At 43.5% G+C, this 20091-nt stretch overlaps 1 protein-coding gene across 2 annotated transcripts in view; it reads right to left on the bottom strand.

Annotated features, from left to right (window-relative positions):
• gabbr2 (gamma-aminobutyric acid (GABA) B receptor, 2) overlaps positions 1-20091 on the bottom strand; it is a 92305-nt gene that overhangs the window by 45199 nt on the left and 27015 nt on the right. For both annotated transcript variants that reach the window (XM_061665297.1, XM_061665296.1), the window contains exons 2-3: positions 17343-17480; positions 3523-3693 (exon numbers count right to left, since the gene is read on the bottom strand). In XM_061665297.1, coding sequence (XP_061521281.1) covers positions 3523-3693; positions 17343-17417 — 246 coding nt within the window. In that variant the 5' untranslated portion in view covers positions 17418-17480. The remainder of the gene's footprint in view (positions 1-3522; positions 3694-17342; positions 17481-20091) is intronic.

Raw genomic sequence — 20091 nt, 5'->3', positions numbered from 1 at the left:
TAAAGGGCTAAAACACCATTTTCAGCCAGAGTTCATATAAAAGTAAATAAACAACAACAACAATCACATTGTATCAGTGTGTATTGGTCCCGAGTGTAATTAAACAGCCAGAGGGCAAATTCCTAATCCTGTTCTCCGTCAGCTCTGATTGATGTTTGCCGTTCCTGCGTGTCTGGCAATAAAGTTGATTGCCGAATATCGCGTGCGCGCGTGTTAATGTTAATGTGTGTGACGGCTAGCCGCCTCCTTGTCGTCATTACCATTAAAACCGGCGATGCGCCGTAAATAGAAGGAGGCCGCAGCCGGCTAAAGCTTCCAGGTGTTTGCGTTCTGCCGCCGGGGCGGGGCGAGGGGACGCCTGCGGGCCTCTCTCGCCCCGCCGCGGGCATCTTCAACCGGCGTTGCGTAACACGCACCTCGCCTCGCGACACAGCAGCATCAGCGAGAGAGCGACGGGAAGCGAGCGTGACAAATAGAAGAAAGGCTGCTTTGTCGACAACACCGTCAGCGCCGCTATCCATTACGCTCGCGGAAAGTTCCACCAAAGTCTTCGTAGTGAAACCGTTTTAACCAGCTATTTCTTATTACCATCAAGGATGTTACCTTTTCATTGTTTTGTTGTTTTGAGCCTGACTGTACGAAAAAAAATACATGTACCAGAAAACAACATTGTTTTTTTGGTTTTTGTTACTTCTGCTGATAGGATTTTGCAAAAACCACATAACCAATCTCGAAAAAAAAAAAAAAAAAACTTTCTAAAGGGGCAAGGTATTGACATGCAGCTCTGGATCCAACAATTTAATGGTACTATGCCACCGTGTGCAGGATTCTGCAAAAACTACTTAGCCAATTTCCCTCATCAGCAGGCCGAACTGGATCCAGGATTTTTGTGCTCGTTCGCCAAAGACGTCAGATTTTTGTCACTGTCCAGGATTCGGCAAAAGCTACTAAGCTAATTCCCCTAAAAGATTTGTAACAGGGACAGGCATCGGCATGGCGATCTGGATCCAGGATTTCTGTGGTATTTCGCCAAGCACGTCAGATTTTTGTGACTGTGTGCGGGTTTCAGCAAAACATGCAGTGTATCGAGGTGGTACAAATTGGTCTTTGGTTTGCGCCCTACCGAGTACCACTCTCGTTTGATTTGAGGGGTAACATTCCTCGGCGCGGCGCGAACGGCGTCGAGGGGGATTGTGCGAATAATGGAGTGCGGAAGCGGCGGTTGCATATTTGTAAATCGGGATTAGAGGACAATCTGGCGACAGGTTGACGGCACGGCGGCGTTTCCCGTCTTCTTCCCGTCCTAAGCCCCTCAACTGCTTTCAGAAGCGTTGCGATAAAGGGATTTGAGCTCGCAGACATTTTCGCAACCACACTTCTTATACAACCCCCCCCCCCCCCCCCCCTTTTTCATACATATGAGCAGATTGGTTTCTAGGTTAGAAGGTGATGTCTTCAACACCTCTGTCTTGTTTTATCGTGATGTCTTGATGGTACGTTCGCAAATGTGTTTGTCTTGAAATAAGATGGCTCACGTTACAAATGGAATTGCACGCTCCCCCGAATGGGAAAATGAGAAGCAGAAGACCTCCTCCAATGCTTTTTTTTCCCCCATACAGAATGACAGATGTAAACTTAATGACTGTCCCTACACCCAAACCCTCGACCCTAAACCGTAACCTTAACCGAAAACCTTAGTCCCTTGCACTAATCGCTAAACCATTATAATAAACCCCAACACCTCAATCTACCCGAAACCAAATTCCTAATCCCAAATCCTAAAACCACCAATTACAACCGGGACGTTTGTTTTTGTTTTGGGGTTTTTTAACAGCAAATTAATCATTTCAAACTGCTCTAAATTGCTGGAGGACTTCGCATCATTTGCACAATTGTCAAAAAAATAAGTAAAAAAAAAAAAAAAAAACTTGATCGGCATTACCGTTAGCCTTTCATTGCTCAGTGACTCCGTACTGTGTTTTTCTGTTTTTATGTCTCAAAGGTATTGTCTGTCAAACGGCTTTCTGTTGTCGTACGAGAGCGGCTCCAACTACCGGAGACAAATTCCGTGCGTGTTTTTGACATACGGGGCGAATAAAGATGCTTCCGATTCTGAAGTTGCACACATAATTAAACAAACAGGCCCAGCATAACTTCCTCGGCAGAGGTAACGATCGGAAAAACGAGCAACTCGTCATGCAAACGCTTACACACCAAAACACAATGGCTCCCTTCACGATGTCATTGACGACAGAAGAAGCGTTTGCAAATGTTCTCCCAATGCGAGTGGCAGCTTCGCGTGGGCGGGAAAGAAATGAAGCGGCACGACGGGAGAAAGCGCTTGAATGGAAAATGATTGCCACCTACTCAAAACACATTGGCATCCTCAAAGAGATAATGCTTTAAAACGTGCCAATTACTGTTGGCCGTTGATACTCCGGCCCCGGTACCGCGTTACTACGCCATTCTTTATGCGGTGTGTATTTGTCATACGCTTTTTAACTGTTTCAATTTTGTTTTAGCTCAGCAGTTGGTGGTTTAAAAAAAATAATAATGTAGTGTGTAGTTAGTTAGGGTTATCTATTTATTTATCTACCTCAGTAAACCTGTTGCTGCTTTGCTTTGTTAGTGAGATACTAGCTAGTTAGCTAACATACTGAATAATAATTTTAAAAACAAATCTTATATCAGGTGACTTCCTGATTTAATTTCTAAAACTATCTGTCGTCCATTGTTAGCTTTGTTAGTTAGAATGGAAATAGTACATGCCTTTTAGCTACTTAGCTAGGTTAGTTAACGAGTTAGTTAATTAGCAGGTAGCTATTTTGCCGAGTTGATGACATCGTAGCTGGTTAGTCAGCAGGTAGTTAAATGGAAGGCAGTTTGCAGGTAGCTAGTTAGTGGTCAGCTTGCTAGTTTGCAAGTTAGTGAGCAAGTAGTAAATTAGCCAGCTAGTAGCTAGTTAGACATCTAGTTGCTACTTTGACTAAAAGTTTGTAGTTAAGTAATATCTAGGAGTCAGGTTAGTGAGGTAGTAGCTAGTCAAGTTAGTAAGCTAGTAGCTAGATTGCCAAGCTAGTGAGCTCAGAGCTAGTCAGCTAGTTCGTGAGCTAAATGTTAGATTACCAGGTTTGTAAGCTTTTAGTTAGTTAGCTACCCGAGTTAGCTGATTTCCTGGAGTTAGCCTCTTTACTAGATTTGTCTGCTGATGTTAGTAATGCAGCTCTTAGCTACACTCTGTGTATTTCCAGGGAAACGAGTTGATTTTGCGATTGTATTGGGAGTATTTGGTCTCGATTTGATTTTGTTTGTGTTGTTTTGCCATTAGCCAGAAATTAAGTGCTGCTGCTGTCTGCTTGCATCATTCACCCAAAAAAAAAAAAAAAAACGTTGAGCGCTGTTCTCATTTTCGGCGCCTTCCACTGGGATGCCCGAGTCTCATTTTATACATTTAAAAAATGCTCGTTTATTTTACAAAGTGTTGTTTGTTTGTTTTGAATAAATAAAAGGGAAAGGACAGACCTCAGAGAACCTCTGCACGTCTTGCGTGAGCGTCCCCACGCGGCTCCAGTTGTAGTAGTTGAGGAACTTGACCACGGCCGGGTTGACGGCGTTGTCTGAGGGGACCGTGCGGAAGAAGTTGGGGTACTTTTTCTTGTCCGCCAGCACCGGAGTGGTTGCCGCGAAGGACAGCTGAAAAGCAGAAAAGACACAAACGTTAACAATACTGCCATACTTCAGTCCTGCATACACAGTCAGTAGCAATCTACAGTTTCGCAATAGGCAAGCAGTAGCATTTGGAAGATCGATACTGAAATATTGATTCTGTGATACAAGACAAAATGTCCGTATTTCAATCTCCAAATTTCGACTGTGTAAAACTCAATTGGTGCTTGTATTTCACTTCTGAAATGATCTGTCGACAGCTAAAGTAGTGAGCTAGTAGCTAGTTAGCTAAGTTAGTGAGAGGGTAGCTAGTTTGCCAGGTTACTGGGCTAGTAGCTAGCTTGGTAGCCAAGTTACTGAGCTAGAAGCTAGGTTGCTAAGTATTTTTAGCCAATGATAATGATATTATTACAATACAGGGATATCATGATTATGTGATAAATGACATTTTGAGCATTTTTGATGACTTAAAAATGTAAAAATCATCATTAATTTTACATGTTTACGGAGAAGTCGGACGGCATCGATGTCTGATGTTGGCGTATCAATACTGTACAAACCCCTTGTACGTAAAAGCTGAAGACTTAACACATGAAATGTATTGTCAATTTGGTAAAAACGTGCATTAATCGATGTGCTTAGCTGCCTTTTATGATCGTTACATGTTGTGAACGTATATATATATATATATATATATATATATATATATATATACATATATATATACACACACATTAGCGGTGTATATTAAAAAAAGGTGACTACAGATGCTAAATGGGAACTAAGCAGTGTAAATGTTGCTTGTCATTTTGCTTCGTCTCTCTCACTTCGCCATGCACAAATCCTAGCAATAGGTCACCAGCGTTCCCTTGAGCCGCAAACGTCTGTGATTAATTTCTGCACTGAGATTAGATGCGCGCACGCGCACACAATAGCACAGCCATCGGAAGCGAGGACAAACACACACCTCGCACTTTATTCGTCTCCTTTGCAACCGCTTGAATCGTTTCTCAGAATTGTAGGCCGACCGTGAATATTTTAGTTGATCATTTGCCGCAACATCAACATGCAAGATAATTCTTTGAATATGTTTAGGCGCCATACTGAGAGTTGTTTGTAATATTTTGATCCTCTCAAGTAGATAAACTAAAATATTTTGTCCATAATGTTTTTAAATTTAGTTTTTCCAACAATAATTTTAAAATTCTAGTAAATTGTATGAAATATTTAACTATAACATGTTGTGATCCATATTCCAGGTCATGTAATACAATTCAAATAGGACTATACAACCAACTATTTGACACATTTCCTTTTTTTTTTATCTTTGTGTAGCTAAATCCAGTAGTGCATTAAAAAGTTTGTAAAGATTTCTGAGAATATTTCAAAATTTTAAATACATATTTTTAAATCAATCTATTACACGTTGTAAGACATATTACAGGGATTTAAACATCATTTCATTGGAACCACAGAAGAGCTAATTATTCAACATTATTTTCTTGCCCTTGAATTAGACATACAAATAATTATTAGACATAATTATTAGAATTAGACATACAAATAATTATTTGTGTAAATATTTTTTATAATATTAAATCTTTTAAACACATTTGAAAGGTTATTAAAATGCACGAATTAAAACCAGTTGACTCTTCCCCCCCCGCTCTCGTGTAACTAAATTGTGACCCAAAATATTTATATATAACAAATATTTAAAAATTATATACCTATTTGTTTAACAAATGTATACAAGAATGTGTTGCAATTAGAATGTGACAAATTATTGCACAGCCCCTTGCTGACGATAAAACCCCCGAACAACAACAAATGGTTGCCGAAGGAGCTAAAGTAATGACAAATGTTTTTAATATGACTAATATCTTATATTTGCGCTCAAATAACAAATACTTTTGGTGAGCCGTGTGTGTTGATATAAGGAAACGTGTGACTCACGGTAGGGTTAATTACACACTTTGCGAGAAGCAGAGGAGGCTGTGATTCACGATAGCGATCTACTATTGCGGCTGCGTTACTTGGTCCGCCGTGCCGCTTTCCTAAAAAGAGTTCAAGCGCCTCCTGACTGTGATCTCCTCATTATGCGTTTCTCTCGGTGAATCACAGCGACGGCACCTTTTCATCTCGTACTCGTCGCCGGGCAGTCGCAGTTATCGCCGCTGGCGGTATCGAAAATGGACTTTTACTGGAGGAGTCCCCCACTGAGGAAGCAACTCCGTTTTCGGTCAAGTGTGAGAACTATCATCCCGACCCAGGTGCACACTAGAAATCAAAGGCTATAAAAATTTCAAGTCGTGATTACGGTGACTGAAATTTGCAGTGTTACTCGAAGAATTGTAAGCAAACAAAAAATAAAAAATAAAGAAACATGCAGTGAAAGCAAATGCATTTAGCAACCCAACGCACTTCTTGCACAATAGAAATCGTCAACGCAAGATCCCACATGCTAACTAGAGACTAGCTAAATAAATACAAACATAAAGATGACAGTGCTAGAGATCACTTTGATGACTAAAAATAATTGCGTCATTTTCTACGTTTGTTCGCTGTTCTGCTAAATTTGTCTTCTTCTCTGGTTTGCTATCTTCTCGTCTTTGTTGGCTATTGCGCTAAACACATTTTCCACAGTTTGTGCCTTCTTATTCCTCAGTTTGTTTCACTTGTAAGCCAAACTGAGCCAGTTTCGACTCTGCAAGGTTAGTGAGGTTGTTGCGAGTTAGTCAAACTTAGTGAGGTTGTAGCTTTTTTGCCAGGTTAGTAAAATAGCAACTATTTCGGCAAGTTAGGAAGCCAAGGTAAGTGCGTTAGTTGCTAGTTTGTCAGATTATTGAGGTCGTAGCTAGTTAGTGAAATTAGTGAGGTAGTAGCTATAACTCATTTTGTTTCATGTTTAGCTTTACAGTATTCTTCAAGTGGGAGTGGCAATAAACAGCTTGATGCCTCTTTTTTTGGAGATATTGTTCACTGTCCTCCAAACCGCTGCCATAAAAACGCTCCCAGGCAAAACCGTAACTAAAATGCGGCCCGCGACGAAAACGAGGTCGACGCCCTTGCGTATGAAAGATGATGGCTGCAATGGCCGTCATCTTTTTTTTTTTTACGCATTATCGTCATAAAGGTCCCAGCGGGTTGAATCGGCTCTTTGTTCCACCCCGCCAGGAGCGTCCGTGACCTTGTCGTGAGACAAGTGGGAGGGTCCTCACAAGCGCCTTTAATTACCTCCGGCGTAAGGGGGAGGTGGGAGCACGGGCGGCGCGCGTGCGTGCCCACTTTGGAGTCCTCTTCTTACATTAGCTGGCGCGAGGACTATTTTTGGCGGTTTCCGTCGGGGCTCTTCAGCGTTAGCTAAAGACTCCGCTGCTCTTTAAATAAAACATGAGAGTCAGAGTAGCCCGTTTCACGCTGCCTTTCCACCAAACCAGCGTCCGCACTGCACGCTCTGGTTGCAGTCTGTTACATACATGCCACGTGTGTGATGCCCCATCAGAAGGTCAGCAAAACGGGAAAAATCAGTAGACAAGCTGAGTTAGATGGAAAGTGTAAAAGAGCTTCAATGAGCTTCTATTAAAAGGCAAGGCAGCCTGTCTCTAAATGAGTAGCCGACGTGATCTAGCGGCATCGATCGGGCGTTCCGATCGCATCCGCCGAGGCTAACTGTGCGGTACGCCTTTGAATAATGAAGTGACCGTCATGGATAATAAATGAAGGGACACGACAGCCGTGTTTAGACCGCCATTTGTGCTCCTAACTCAATCGAAGAAGAAGAGGAAAAAGAATGTTTAGTCATACTCCGTCCAAGAGCTACAAGCTTCGGCTATGAATATCGATAGGAGCTTAAGTGGAAACAGCGCGATCGATGCGGGGACAAAACAACATTTTGAACGCACTTGGAACAATTGCTTCGTCTTCCTCAAGGGAGAAAAAAAAATCCAATGTCTTTCAGTGGCGACGGAAAACGTATTTCCTTGCCCATCCCTGTGGCGTATCGATGAAACATGATCGGCTGCAACGATCGCACACGAGGTGATGAATGATCAGCGTTGAACCGCGAAACATGAATTACTGCCTGATCATTACAAACCCGAGAAGAATTTGAAAAGGGAAATATTTCAGTGCTGGAAAACAATTCAAGATGAGTATTAAAAAAAAAAAAAAAAAAAAAAAAAAAAAGAAAAACACAATTTACTCTTACGGTTAACTTACAAAGCTATGAAGAGTTCAACTTTTACAATTTACAAACACTTTACCAACCCTCAAAGGCCACCGTACTCAGCAAGCTATCGTCGTTAGACCATTTGGAGAGCAAATTAACCTTGTCACGAGTGTATTCGATCACAGATCTAAAACCCGATACAATAGCAATCACACTAGCGCAGTACATTCTGCGGTGCGTGTTTTAGACGCTATGCTAACTGGCAAGTTTAGACACAACCTTTACACGGAGTACTTTTTTTAGCCACAAAAGCTGCCGTATTCAATGGGGACCACAAAAATGTCAATTTAATTGTCAATAGTGGGCTCGCAGGCGTTTAGAGAACAAAAAAACACAAACAAAAAAACAGCCCTTTGTCAAATGGTTTTTGACCCTCAAAGGCCACTGTACTTGGTGGTGAACTGGCAAGCTAATCATCGTTCGTGGGCTAGCAAAACCATTTAAAGAACAAATAAGGTGTTTTGACCCACAAAGACCACCACGCTGAGGAGCATGTTTGGGACCTCGGAGACTGGCAAGCTGATGAACTTTACCAGGCTGCTGACACCATTTAGAAAACAAAAAACAGTTTCTTCAAATCTTTTTTGACCCTTTGAAGAGACCGTAGTCAGGGGCACCTTGGCAACTTGCAAGCTAACCATCAAAGTGATAAATACATGTTATACAATACAATTAAAGCTCTGGTTTATATCCGCTAACCTGACACTTAAGTCATCATTTGTTCATGTTTAGCTCCTTAGCATCCGCTGCAATCCCCCCTGTGTGATATTTTATCTCCATCGTGGTGCTAATGAGTTGCGGCTGGTGTGTGTGCGTGTTGGGTCCGAAAGCCTCTCTGACCGGGCGCTCCCACGGCGCACTAAATGCTGCTTACTGAATATTGAATGAAGCCTAGGACCACCGCCGTGCTTCCTGAGCTAGCTTAGACTGCCCGAGAGTCCCTGTGCTCCAGAAGGGCAACAGATAATCGACACTGAAGGGCTGATCGTTGAACGACTTGAATTCATCAATTAGTAGCACTTAATCCTAACATGCGCCACTTGTACTACAAGTCCCAGAATGCATTGCGCTAGCATTTATTTATTTTTTGCTCATTAGAATCACATTTAAGTTGACGGTTCTAATTGAACTAATATAATTTGCTCTATCAGTGGTGCTGCTAGTGTGTTAATGACGATTCGCTCTGCATTTCCCGAGGTCCCCGCTGACTAAGGTAGTCTTTGAGGGTCAAAACGTGGGTTTTTGTTTTTGGTTTTTTTGGGGAGGGGGGCTTTTTTCGAGCTAAACTGGCCAATTAATTTAGCATATGACACATTGGTACAACAAGTTACAGAATGCACTGCGCTAGGGCTAACGTAGCTGAATCGGGTTTAATTGGTAGTTAGTGACCATTTAAAAACAGTATACTAATACTAATGCAAATAAATAAATAAATAACAAGAGTTTAAAAAATAAAGATAATAGTCAGGGAAGTGATGTGACAACAGCTGACGGCTGGCCGCCACCTGTGCCCGCTTGTCAATCATCTTGTCGCCAACAAGTCCCCGCCCATCCAAGCGTCCACATGCGCTTGACTTTTTATGACATCATCAAAACCTGACCATAAAAAGAAGTTTTGCGAATGTAACCTTTTTAGCCGTCAATCCAAACCCGACACACGGGAACCAGGAAGTGGCTCCCTCACAGCCGCCGACTCGGAATTCTGCTGAGGTCGACGCACGATACGTTTGACGCGACATAAATTGTTAACACCGCCACCCCCGCCTCCCTCATCACTTGCGCCAGCAGACAGCTTTATCGGCAGCGGTGGCCATTCTTCACGTCGCCATCTGTCCACGGATCGGGCCCGTCCCCACCTCCAAGGACGGCGACGAGATCGTGTTTTTTCCCTGATCATCTGCCTCAAATGTCAGTTGTTTTTAAAGGGGGATACATATGCCGACTTTGCACTCTTTTAAACAGTTTCCAGGTGTCTTAATAACATGTCTGTAGCAAACACCTGCAGCGCAATCAAATAAGTGTCATTTATATGAAGCTAACAATGTTATCGCACTTAAACGGCATAGATTCCGTTGCGTTATCACCAGTGGATGCAGCATTTTATCAGTGACATCGCCAAACACGAATACCTCCCACCACTGGAGGTTGGAGACCGCTGTACTCTACTGAAAAAATATCAAAGTCAGCATCGATTAATCAACTTCGATTCAACTTCCATGGTGTTTTAGTCCACTACAAAATAATATTTCGGTCGTTCACCCCCTGGAACACTTTACATTTTAATCGTGCCCTCAATGTGACTCCCAAATTTGGGAGGAAATCCCAGCGGGAATCGAGGGAGGGGGGAGTTTATCGTGCGAACGGGGAGTCGCTGATGACTGATGGCATCCTGTCACCTGGCTCCATCGCGATTCTATTTATAAATGGAGATTTGATAGCGCAACCTGAAATGGCCTGCCGGTGCATGATTAATGAGCAGATGCTGCGCCGGGGAGCCCATCGCCGTTCTCCCCAGCTGTTCTCTCTGAGAGAGAAAGCGAGAGAGGCGGTCCGCTGCGTGCGATCATATTTACCTCGTATTGCGCAGACAAAGAACTGGAGTGTCTGAGTGGCTTGTTTGTGGCGTTGTTCAAGTGGATGATGAAACCGTGGCAGTGCATTTGGCTCATACACTGGACAATTGTTGAGGAAAAAAGGTCCTCAAACGTGACATAGCTGCACTCAAACGCAGCGCAAGAGTTACACGAGAGCCAAATCAAAGGCTAACACTGTCAACAACAGTGTGTTGCGTCACTTTAGCTTTCTTGGTTGCGTTATCGAGCATCGAAGTCATTTAAAGCTTAAAACACTTTAGTCTATAGGTCATAAAGTGTTCTTGGTAGTCTAGCTGAGCTTTAACATTCAAGTCTGTGTGTCGGCAGTTTAGCTTTCTTTATAACCTAGCTTCGCCGTGTGTATTGTAACTTTAGCCGTCTTGGTAGCCTAGCAGAGTTTTGACACAACCCTGTGTTTCCTAACCTAGCTTAGCTTTAACACGTAAGTCTACGAGCTGTAAGTTTAACTCCGTTAGCCTAGCTTAGCTTTAACACATGCCTGTAAATGTGTGTCCTAGCTTTAGCCATCTTAGTAATTGATCTCGGCCGCAACACTTAAGTCCATGAGTCGTAAATTTAGCATTCAATGTAACCTAGCTGAGCTTTAAAAATCAAGTATGTGTGTTGGAATGTAAGCATTCAGCTAAGATAAGCTACCAGGAGAGCTACAGTTATGACATACAGACGAAGCATTCAAGCTAAGCTAAGCTACAGAGAACGCTAAAGTTACAATACACAGACTTAAAGTGTTATGCTACCGAGAAAGCTAACGTAATGAGACACAGATGTGTGTTAAGGCTAAGCTAGGCTACTGACAAAGCAAATGTTATGTACTGAATGTGTGTTGTAACTTTAGCTTTCCCAGTAGAGTACCTTAGCCTTTAGCTTTAACACTTGCGTCTATGAATCCTAACTTTAGCAGTCTTGGTAGCCTAACTTAGTTTTAGAACTTATGTCTGTGTGCAATAATAACCTAACGCTGTAGTTGCTTAGCTTGGCTTCAAGACTTGAGTTTACTTTGTAGCCAAGCTTAGCTTTAACAACATTTGTCGTGTTTTGCCTATGTTTTCTTCTACTGAAAAGCCAAGACGTCGACGTGCTGTCAAACTCGGTGTCCGCGAACGCCTTCCGACGCTGCGTGTACGAATTAAAGCTGACTCTGCTTCTTTTGCCGCTTCTTCCCTGGCGTCCCGTGCCGTCGTAGCGGATTAGCCACGTTACGTGATGCCGGTAAAAAGGAGTCCCCGCGTCCCCCGCGGGCGAACTGCACTTCAGATAGCAGCAGATGACCTCTGGGCAACGACTGCTTGTCAGAACACCTCTTTGGCACGCTCATTGCTTTGTTTTTTGGCCCTCCCGTCATCTCAAGCATCCCCCTCGGCGCTTGTTTTTTGAGCGCTAATGCTTTGAAAGAAAGTTTAGATTTGTGAGAACGGGTTTGTTGGTATTGTACTCGCTCAATCAACCGGAAAGGCCTATTGTTGTTCTATAATGAACTAACATTGACGACGTAGATTATAGATGGCTTCGCATATCGGGGGGTCCGTTCAGCAAGACAGAGGGACTGTTGAGACGGCACAGTTTTGTATGCACATTCGTGTTATTCAACATTCATGGTAACCGCCACCTTGAATAAAAATTGGACATAATCCACAGAAACTGCTGCCCTCTGCACTCCTTCGTGTGCGCCATTATAGCGCTACGGCGAGCGGATGTGACTTGTGTGTAAACGCTGCATACAGTTTACGTTATCAGACACTCATCTATAAGAACACAGACGCCAAGGACGCTCAATGTGAGACACGACTGAAACGTCTTCCGCCGCAAGACACGACTGAATAATTGATGTTAGGAGCGTAACGTTAGCATTTTTACAAAGCATTGCAGCTAACGAGCGTTTAGAGGCAGAAGCATATTGCTAACTTTGAAGCTGTTGATTTGTGACAGGATTCAAATAACTACTGTATGTGGACCACTGCATAGCTCTTTCTTTCCTCACGTCAGTAACATCACGTTGGCATTAACCGTAGCATTAATGCTTTATTATTTATTACCAGATGTTAACTTTTTTTTCAAAGTTAAAATGCTACAAAAAAAGTCGCTTGTGTGTGTATTTTAAAAAGTCTTCAAGAATTGATTCCGATCAGTAAGTTCATCAATAACATGGATTCCTAACATCTCACCGTACAAAGGAAAGTTCCCACTGTATTCAATGATGTGTTTAGCCAAGCGGAGGCACGTAATTATTACAATTAGGCTCATTAGTCCCGCTGGCTGCAACATCACGGCGGGCTACGGCGTCAAGGAAGTAAATGCCACAACAGAGGGCGGGAAAAGTCAGAGGTTGCCTGCGCCCAGTAAGCCCTGCTTAAAAAAAAAAAATAAAAAAATTAAAAAAAAAAGGAATATATGTGTGACGGGCCGATACCTTTTCAATACGAGTTTTTAAAACTTGGATTCAATGTAAAATAAAACTTGTGATTTATATATAAAAAAAATCTATGTAGAAAAAATGTGTTGTCTATATTTAATTGTGTTACTGCAATTGATATTTGAAAAACATTCATCTCGATCAATGCAAGACCTCGACGGCAGGATGAGTAGTCGTCCAAAAATAAAGTCGATGCGCAAAGTAAATCACAAAAAATAGTCCAGAGATGATAAAACAAGAGGAATGATTCACAGCTCAAGACTTTTCTGAATAAGCCGCGTTAGCATTTGATTGTTGTGTTCAAAGACCCGACTCGGAGTGCGTGCGGTTTGCTTAGTGTCTTAATGACGTCACCGTAAATGTCAAGATTATTACTGGCAAAGTATTAGAAGGGAGCTAATGTCTGTTTTACTACAGCCTGTATCACTGTGTGTATATGTGTGTGTGCGTGTAGGTTGAAAGAGGAAGAAGAAAGCGCCAGCGGTTACTTTCAATTATGTCCTTATTCATATTTAATGCTGTTTGTTGGCGCTAAAAGGTCAGCGGCGGTGTGTGTATTTGTGTGCTAACGCGTCCTGCTGCCGGTGGGCTCCGGGGGCGGAAACGCACCGCCTCGGGACCCCCCGCCGACGCCCACCCACCGCCACCCTTTCCTGTTAACCTATCAAGTGGTAAATATCACGTCACACGACCCCTGCGACTTCCTATGACGAGGGGTTCCAATGACTACGCGGTGGACCGCATAGCTTTTTAGGCCTCCATTACTAGCCTAATGTTAGCATTTTGGCTAACAACTTTTTCGGCTAATATAAGTTTAAAAAAATACTCAAAATAAAGTTATCAGTGTACTTTGCTTACCTTACCTTACCTCTCAAAAGGCAAAGATTGTCATTTCATGCATAGACTGTATTCAAAACAAGGAACATAAAGTCTTAAAAATGTTATTAAATTAAAATATAATAATTAGAAATGTACTTATTTAATCGTTTGAAAATGCTGAATGGTTATTTTTAAATGTAATAAGGATTTTTTTTAATAACCATGTAAACATGTCAACAAAAACAAGACATTACACATAAAAAAAAATATCCTAAATGTAAAAAAAATAAAGAAAAAAAAATCCTATTTTAGGGGCTCCACTGACATTTCGAGAGAAGATACAGTATGTACAGTGTAAGTAAGTATGAGCAGGGATGTCAAAATAAACAACACAGCAGTTATGATGCAAGCCTCCCCCGAAAGACATTTTGTAGAGTCCCATTGAGCCAACGTCTTCTTCCCCCCCGCCCCCCTACTCGTCTGGCATTTGAAAGGAAATCTGCAAAAAAAAAAAAAAAAAAAAGGTGGAGCATTCGGACTGCGTGCGGCACTGGGCTCCATTACGAGCCATTAAGCAGCGCGACGGCCTGCTTGGAAAAGACTGAAGCTTGCGCGATCGATTAAGAGCAGTTTAACTGTCGGACACGGCCCCACGCTAATATGAGAAACATCAACTCGCCCTCCCGCACATGCAGAGAGAGAGAGAGAGAGAGAGAGAGAGAGACAGGAAGTAGAAAGACATCATTACTACAAAGTGCTTCCCAGGCCCTCTTGAAATCATTGTTCATTATTATGATATTTCCATCAACCAATTGCCTTTTTGGAGGCCTCATCATGCCAGAAAAATCGGCAATTTTGCCAAGCTTTTGTATCATGGGAAAATGTTGATATTTTAAGGATGTCAAACACGACGCCTCGAAACTCACACGGTAGCGTCCCCTGGAAAATGACAACAAATTGGCCCCCCCCGTCTCCAGTTTCGGCGATCGACGTGAAATTCCATGAGCGTGTTTATCATAGCAAGATGCGGGAAAAAGTCTCAAGGACCCATGCCTGAAATGGAACAGGAAGTCGGCCATTTTGGTTTGAAAAGGCCATTTGGGGCGAATCCCATGGCACGAAGGTTAGAAAAACAATTAGCCCTGGACAACGGTTTCACCAATCTCCATGAAACTGGGTGGACACGTCTATCATAACAGGACGCGCAAAAAAGGACCCACACCTAAAATAGAACAGGAAGTCAGCCATTTTGGTTTGAAAATGCCATTTGGGGCGAATCCCATGGCACGAAGGTTAGAAAACCCATTAGCCTCGAACAACGCTTTCACCAATCTCCACGAAACTGGGTGGCCACGTCTATCATCACAGGACGCATGAAAAAGTCTCAAGGAGTCATGACTGAAATCATTATTATTGTCCATGAATTGTCAAGCATACTCAGTGATCAGATGGCAGAAGTGATATGCTAACGACATGTCCAAAAAGACATTCTTAGTGAGATGGTAACAGGTCTATTACGACCAACATATTCTGCCTGACGTTACTGCGCTCCACCGAGAAATGTGTACACGTCCAGCTCAGGGAACATAAAAGCCAGCAGCATCAGCATCATCAGCATCAGCATCAGCAGCAGCAGCGGCAGCAGCAGCAGCAGGCCGCGAGAGCTAATCATCCCCGCAGCCCTCCAGCACACACGGTAGCAGCTGGAGAAATACGTGCTAAGCAAACAGCAGAGAAACAAAGCGGTATACATCTCATTAGTGCAATTAAAATAACAAGACGACAGCGACGTCAAAGCGTCTCTCTTTCCCGCTGCGGAGGGTTTTGCATTTCAATAAATGTTTGCCACGCCATTTGTATTCTCCAATGCTGCCGTGATGTTGTTAGTGCACGGATTCTTTTGCAAAGCAGACAAATAGGGAGCCACCTATTAAAGAAAATGGGGGGGGGGGGGGAAAAAAACAAAAAACAAAAAAAAAGGGACTGCACGGTGCTTTAAATGACTTCAATCCTCGATAACGCAACCAAAAGCTGCCTGGTGTCTTGTTGGTAGGATTCAGCGAGGTGGGTGTCGAACAAGCGCGCAACTGCCGCTAAATATCCCGTGACAATTTTGGGAATGTACAGGATTTTTTTCTAACTTTGACTCGTGCCGAAACTTACACGTTGTCAGGTGGAATTCGTAGGGCTGCAGTCAAATCGTTCCATTGCTGTCCATTTTAGCCATTTTGGTCACCTCTTTGATTTGTGTCTAAACATCGAAGGTGGCTTGCGCTCGTTGCCAGGCAGAATTCAAAGGACGCAATTTTCTGTCATATAATACTCAAACTAGATATTACAAGTTAATCATTTCAATATTTGCAAAAGCTAAACATCACATCAAAAATGTTTCTGGAAATTCACCGCCTCTTAGATTTATGACTGAGCACCATAGCCAGCTAGTGGCCAAGAAAATGTCAAATAAAATACACTGACCCAGGCTGATATATCACAATATACAAAAAACAATTTGAATGTTTGAAATAAAAGAAATGGTTATTTTCTAATTTTGCGGTGTAATCTTTTCTCCGGCGTGACGTGGCGTTGGCCGTAATTGCGGGCGCAAGGAGATACGCGACGTAAATGTGACATTGCCGTTAAGCCAGGCGCCTCTTGAATTATGCTATCTGCTGGCACCGGCGGCTTCTCGCCTTATCTTATCGCCAGCCAATAACCTTTTGTGGCGCTCGTCGCAGATGGAGCATTTTTCTGTTCAGTCGGGAAAGGAGGCGCCGCCGTATCTGTGGCTTTAAGCACACGCGGGAATGTTTAACATGGTAGTAAAGTAGCCAGCTTGAGCACAATGAGAGGAGGGGGGGGGGGGGGGGGGGGGGGGGGGGAGTCACAGATATATTCCAGAATCTTGTAAAAAATATTACTGGCAGAGTGGAAGCGGAGATAAAGCTATGCATCCGTTGTTAGCTCAAAATGCTAACGTTATGCTACAGACTTCAGGCCTAAAAGGGAATGCGGTCATCCACAAAGTCATTTGAATCCCTCAAAAATCAACTGTAGGCTCAGCAATGTACTTGTAGCCTATTATTTTTGAAATTATGTGATGCTGTTTGTTAGTGCAAAATGCTAATGTTGCGCTACTGAAATAAGGCTATGTGTCTGTCAAATGTAGACACATACAAGTCAACGGGCACACCTTTGTCTGCTCCAAGGTAAGCAATGGATTATCTGTAAAATAATGCTTTGCTGTTGTTAGCCCATTAGCCCAAATGCCTAACACAAGGGCTAGAAGCTATATGGTCATCCACATCGTACAAATACACATTTCTGCAGTTATGTTTTTTTTAATTTTTATTTTTTTTGGCTCCAAATGCTAACGTTATGCTACAAACTAGGCCTAGCGTGGCGCTATCGCAAGCTTAGCTAGATAAGCTAACTAGGCCTATTTGAACAATTGTAATAGTAAACAGAGAACGAGACACATTTACAGGAACTGTAACAGACTGTTGCTCCTTAGTGTGGTTGTCCTTAGCTCTGTTAGCATGTAGCTAAACTGCAAGTCCAGGACACTGTTCAAAACGAACGACATTAGCACATTAGCTCGTACCTGCACCAGGTTCCATCCCCCCAAGGACTCGGCGATGATGGAGGTGACGGAGGGGCAGACGCCGCCGAAGATCATCAGGTGTTTGGGTCCGTAGCAGATGGCATCGAAGAAGGCCCGCAGGCCCTTGGCGTTGTCACACTGCACGCGACAAAGAAAGACAAAAAAAGAAAAATGAAGTGACCGCAGGGAAAGAGACATCTGAACACCTCGACTGCTATTTGACCTATTTCGGCTCGCTCGAGAAGAAGAGTCGAATACCTGGCACGCTCAAAGCTTCAGGAATACGCCTTTTTTAATATTGATAGATGGATGAGTGATGGATGGTTTTAATAGACAGATGGACAGAGAGTTGTTGTTGTTGTTGTTGTTGTTTTTTTGCAGGAAACACTGCCGCGGCATCCGCTCTCATCCGATGCCGCGTCGCCGTGGCGGCCGGAGAAATGAGACGGGGCAGAAAGACGAAGAAAACGAAGGAGGAAGTGTCCACTGATAGCGACACGCGCTAACTAGTTTTGCTGTGGTTCGCACACTCGCTAATGATATCAGCAGCCCTCACTCTTCTATTATTGACACTCCATTCTCAGAGATGGACTGCGCGCCTAGCGAGCGCACCTCATCTGTGGAGTCATTTGACCTCGTTAGTCATCAGCCGGCAAACCGAATGAGATTTCCCGCCGAACAACAGCACAGCGGCCCCTCCGCCGCGCTCCCGTTGGGGGAAAAGAAAAAAAAAAGGACAAAAGAAATATAGAATGCAATCGGACGGGTCGTGGTCATGGGGTTTATTAAGGAGGGGCAAGTGTTCTCTGTCCTGCCCGTCTGTGCGGATGGCCTCCTGTTGCCTGCGTCTCGCTCAAAAGTGTCCAGACACAGACGTGAATCAATCAAACCAAGAGTGCACAAAGTGAATTTAGTAGGATTTAGACGGGAAATATGCATCGTACATGCCAAGTCTGGCAAACGCAATAAGTGGTTGCGGTGCGACGAGGAAGCCGCGGGACCACTTCATTCCCGAGCGGAGTGTCGAGGAATACTACGGCCGTTTGATTTCCTCCTCATCTCTCAGTCTGAAAATCTTGAAGGTCATTTGGAGACGTCGGACGGAGTTAACGTCGGCCGAGGTGCGCGGGGGACACGAGCCTGGAGAATTGAGAGGCGGTCCGGGGGTGGCACGGGGAGGGGCTCGGGGGTGGCAAGCGTGAAGGCGCACGGAAGGGGCGATACGAGTGATGGGGTACTATGAGAGGTAACTGGGAGTGGCAGGGATGAGGGTACATGAGGAGGAGTCCAGGACTGGCAATAGTGAGGGCACATGGGGAGGGTCCTGGGGCGAAAAGGGTAAAGGCATACGAGGAGGGCCCCGGGATTTGATGGTCGGCGCATGAGGAGAACCCTAGGGGCAGCGGGAGTGAGGGCATTTGCGGAGCACATGGGGGATGAGATCCAGGGGCGCTATAGGTGAAGAGCTTGGGGGGGGGGGGGGGGGGGACCCAGGAGTGGCAAGGGAAGGGCACATCGGGATGGACATTGGGGTGGAAGGAGTAATGGCGCATAAGAAGGGGCTCGGGGGCAGCGCTGGTGAGGGCATCTGGGGAGCGACCCAGGGGCGACTTGACATTTGTGCCGCTTAGCAGGATTGGCGACGGCCCAGTGGCACAAAGGAGCATTTTGTTCCCGATCGCACTTCAAGCCGTCGTCGTCATTTCGTTTCCTTCACGCTAACCTGTAGCCAGGCTTGCGTCCTTATCGACTTTCCACCGCACGAGGACATTAGCTCGCTCTAATTGCGCCGCCGCTGACAAATGGCGCGCAACAATTAGCCTCGGCGGCTCGGCCGCCGTTGCCGTGGAAACGTTGAAAGCGGCCTCGTATCCGAAAGGTCGGCGAACATCCATTACAACTCGAAAATAAAATGACTATGGAGGACACCTACTCACCCAAGTGTTCATTCATGTGTTCAATTGTATCGCTATTGCGACGTAGCGCGCTAGTTCCTGTTCTGCGATCATCCTTTCAAAAACGTGCATATACGTCTGTATTCACCAGTCGGATCTCGTCGTTATTACAGCGTCCCAAACAGGCGCCAGGCCAGTTCGATCGGCTCAGACGCTGCAGGCCGCTCCATTGGTGTTTGTTGGGATGCGTTCAAATGTTCACTCGTTGTCGTTATCATTACATCGTTTGAATTGTGTGTCATGGAGGGAGGAGCCAACTGTTGGAATTCGTAGTACAAGTACAATTTATATACTTTAGTAATTGAAACAAAATATATACCGTACAAGCAATAGTCTGCATTTTATCAAGTATTTGTATTGTTTTTTTTATTTTGTAAGTAAATATTTGTATTGATAATGAATTCATAGTTTAATTGGTAAATAATGGATGCTTACTGTAGTCGGGTAATACATGGATTTTTGTTTTTATGTCGTCATTAATGATGAATGAATTGATTTTTATTTTAGTTTGGACTTTTATTTGAAGTTCTTTTCTTAAGTAATCAATGTATTTGTGTTTTTTATGTGCGTTTCTGTTTTTATTTTGGTTTTATTTATTTATTTATTTTTAATTCAATTGACTAGTTTGTTTTTATTTAGTCACTCAAGGATATTTTTCTCTTTAGAATTTGTTTTAAGTGATAAATAAACGTAGTACTTTGTGGATTTGTTTGTTTTTTTGTAATTAGTGGATTTGTATTTTCTTATTTAGTAATTACTGTTATTTTGTTTGAATTTAGTAATGAATTGATTTC

This window comes from Phycodurus eques, chromosome 20 (genome assembly GCF_024500275.1).
Source record: "Phycodurus eques isolate BA_2022a chromosome 20, UOR_Pequ_1.1, whole genome shotgun sequence".
Taxonomy (NCBI): domain Eukaryota; kingdom Metazoa; phylum Chordata; class Actinopteri; order Syngnathiformes; family Syngnathidae; genus Phycodurus; species Phycodurus eques.
The sequence above is the reverse complement of the archived record's forward strand: the minus strand, read 5'-3'. Positions and strand labels throughout refer to the sequence as shown.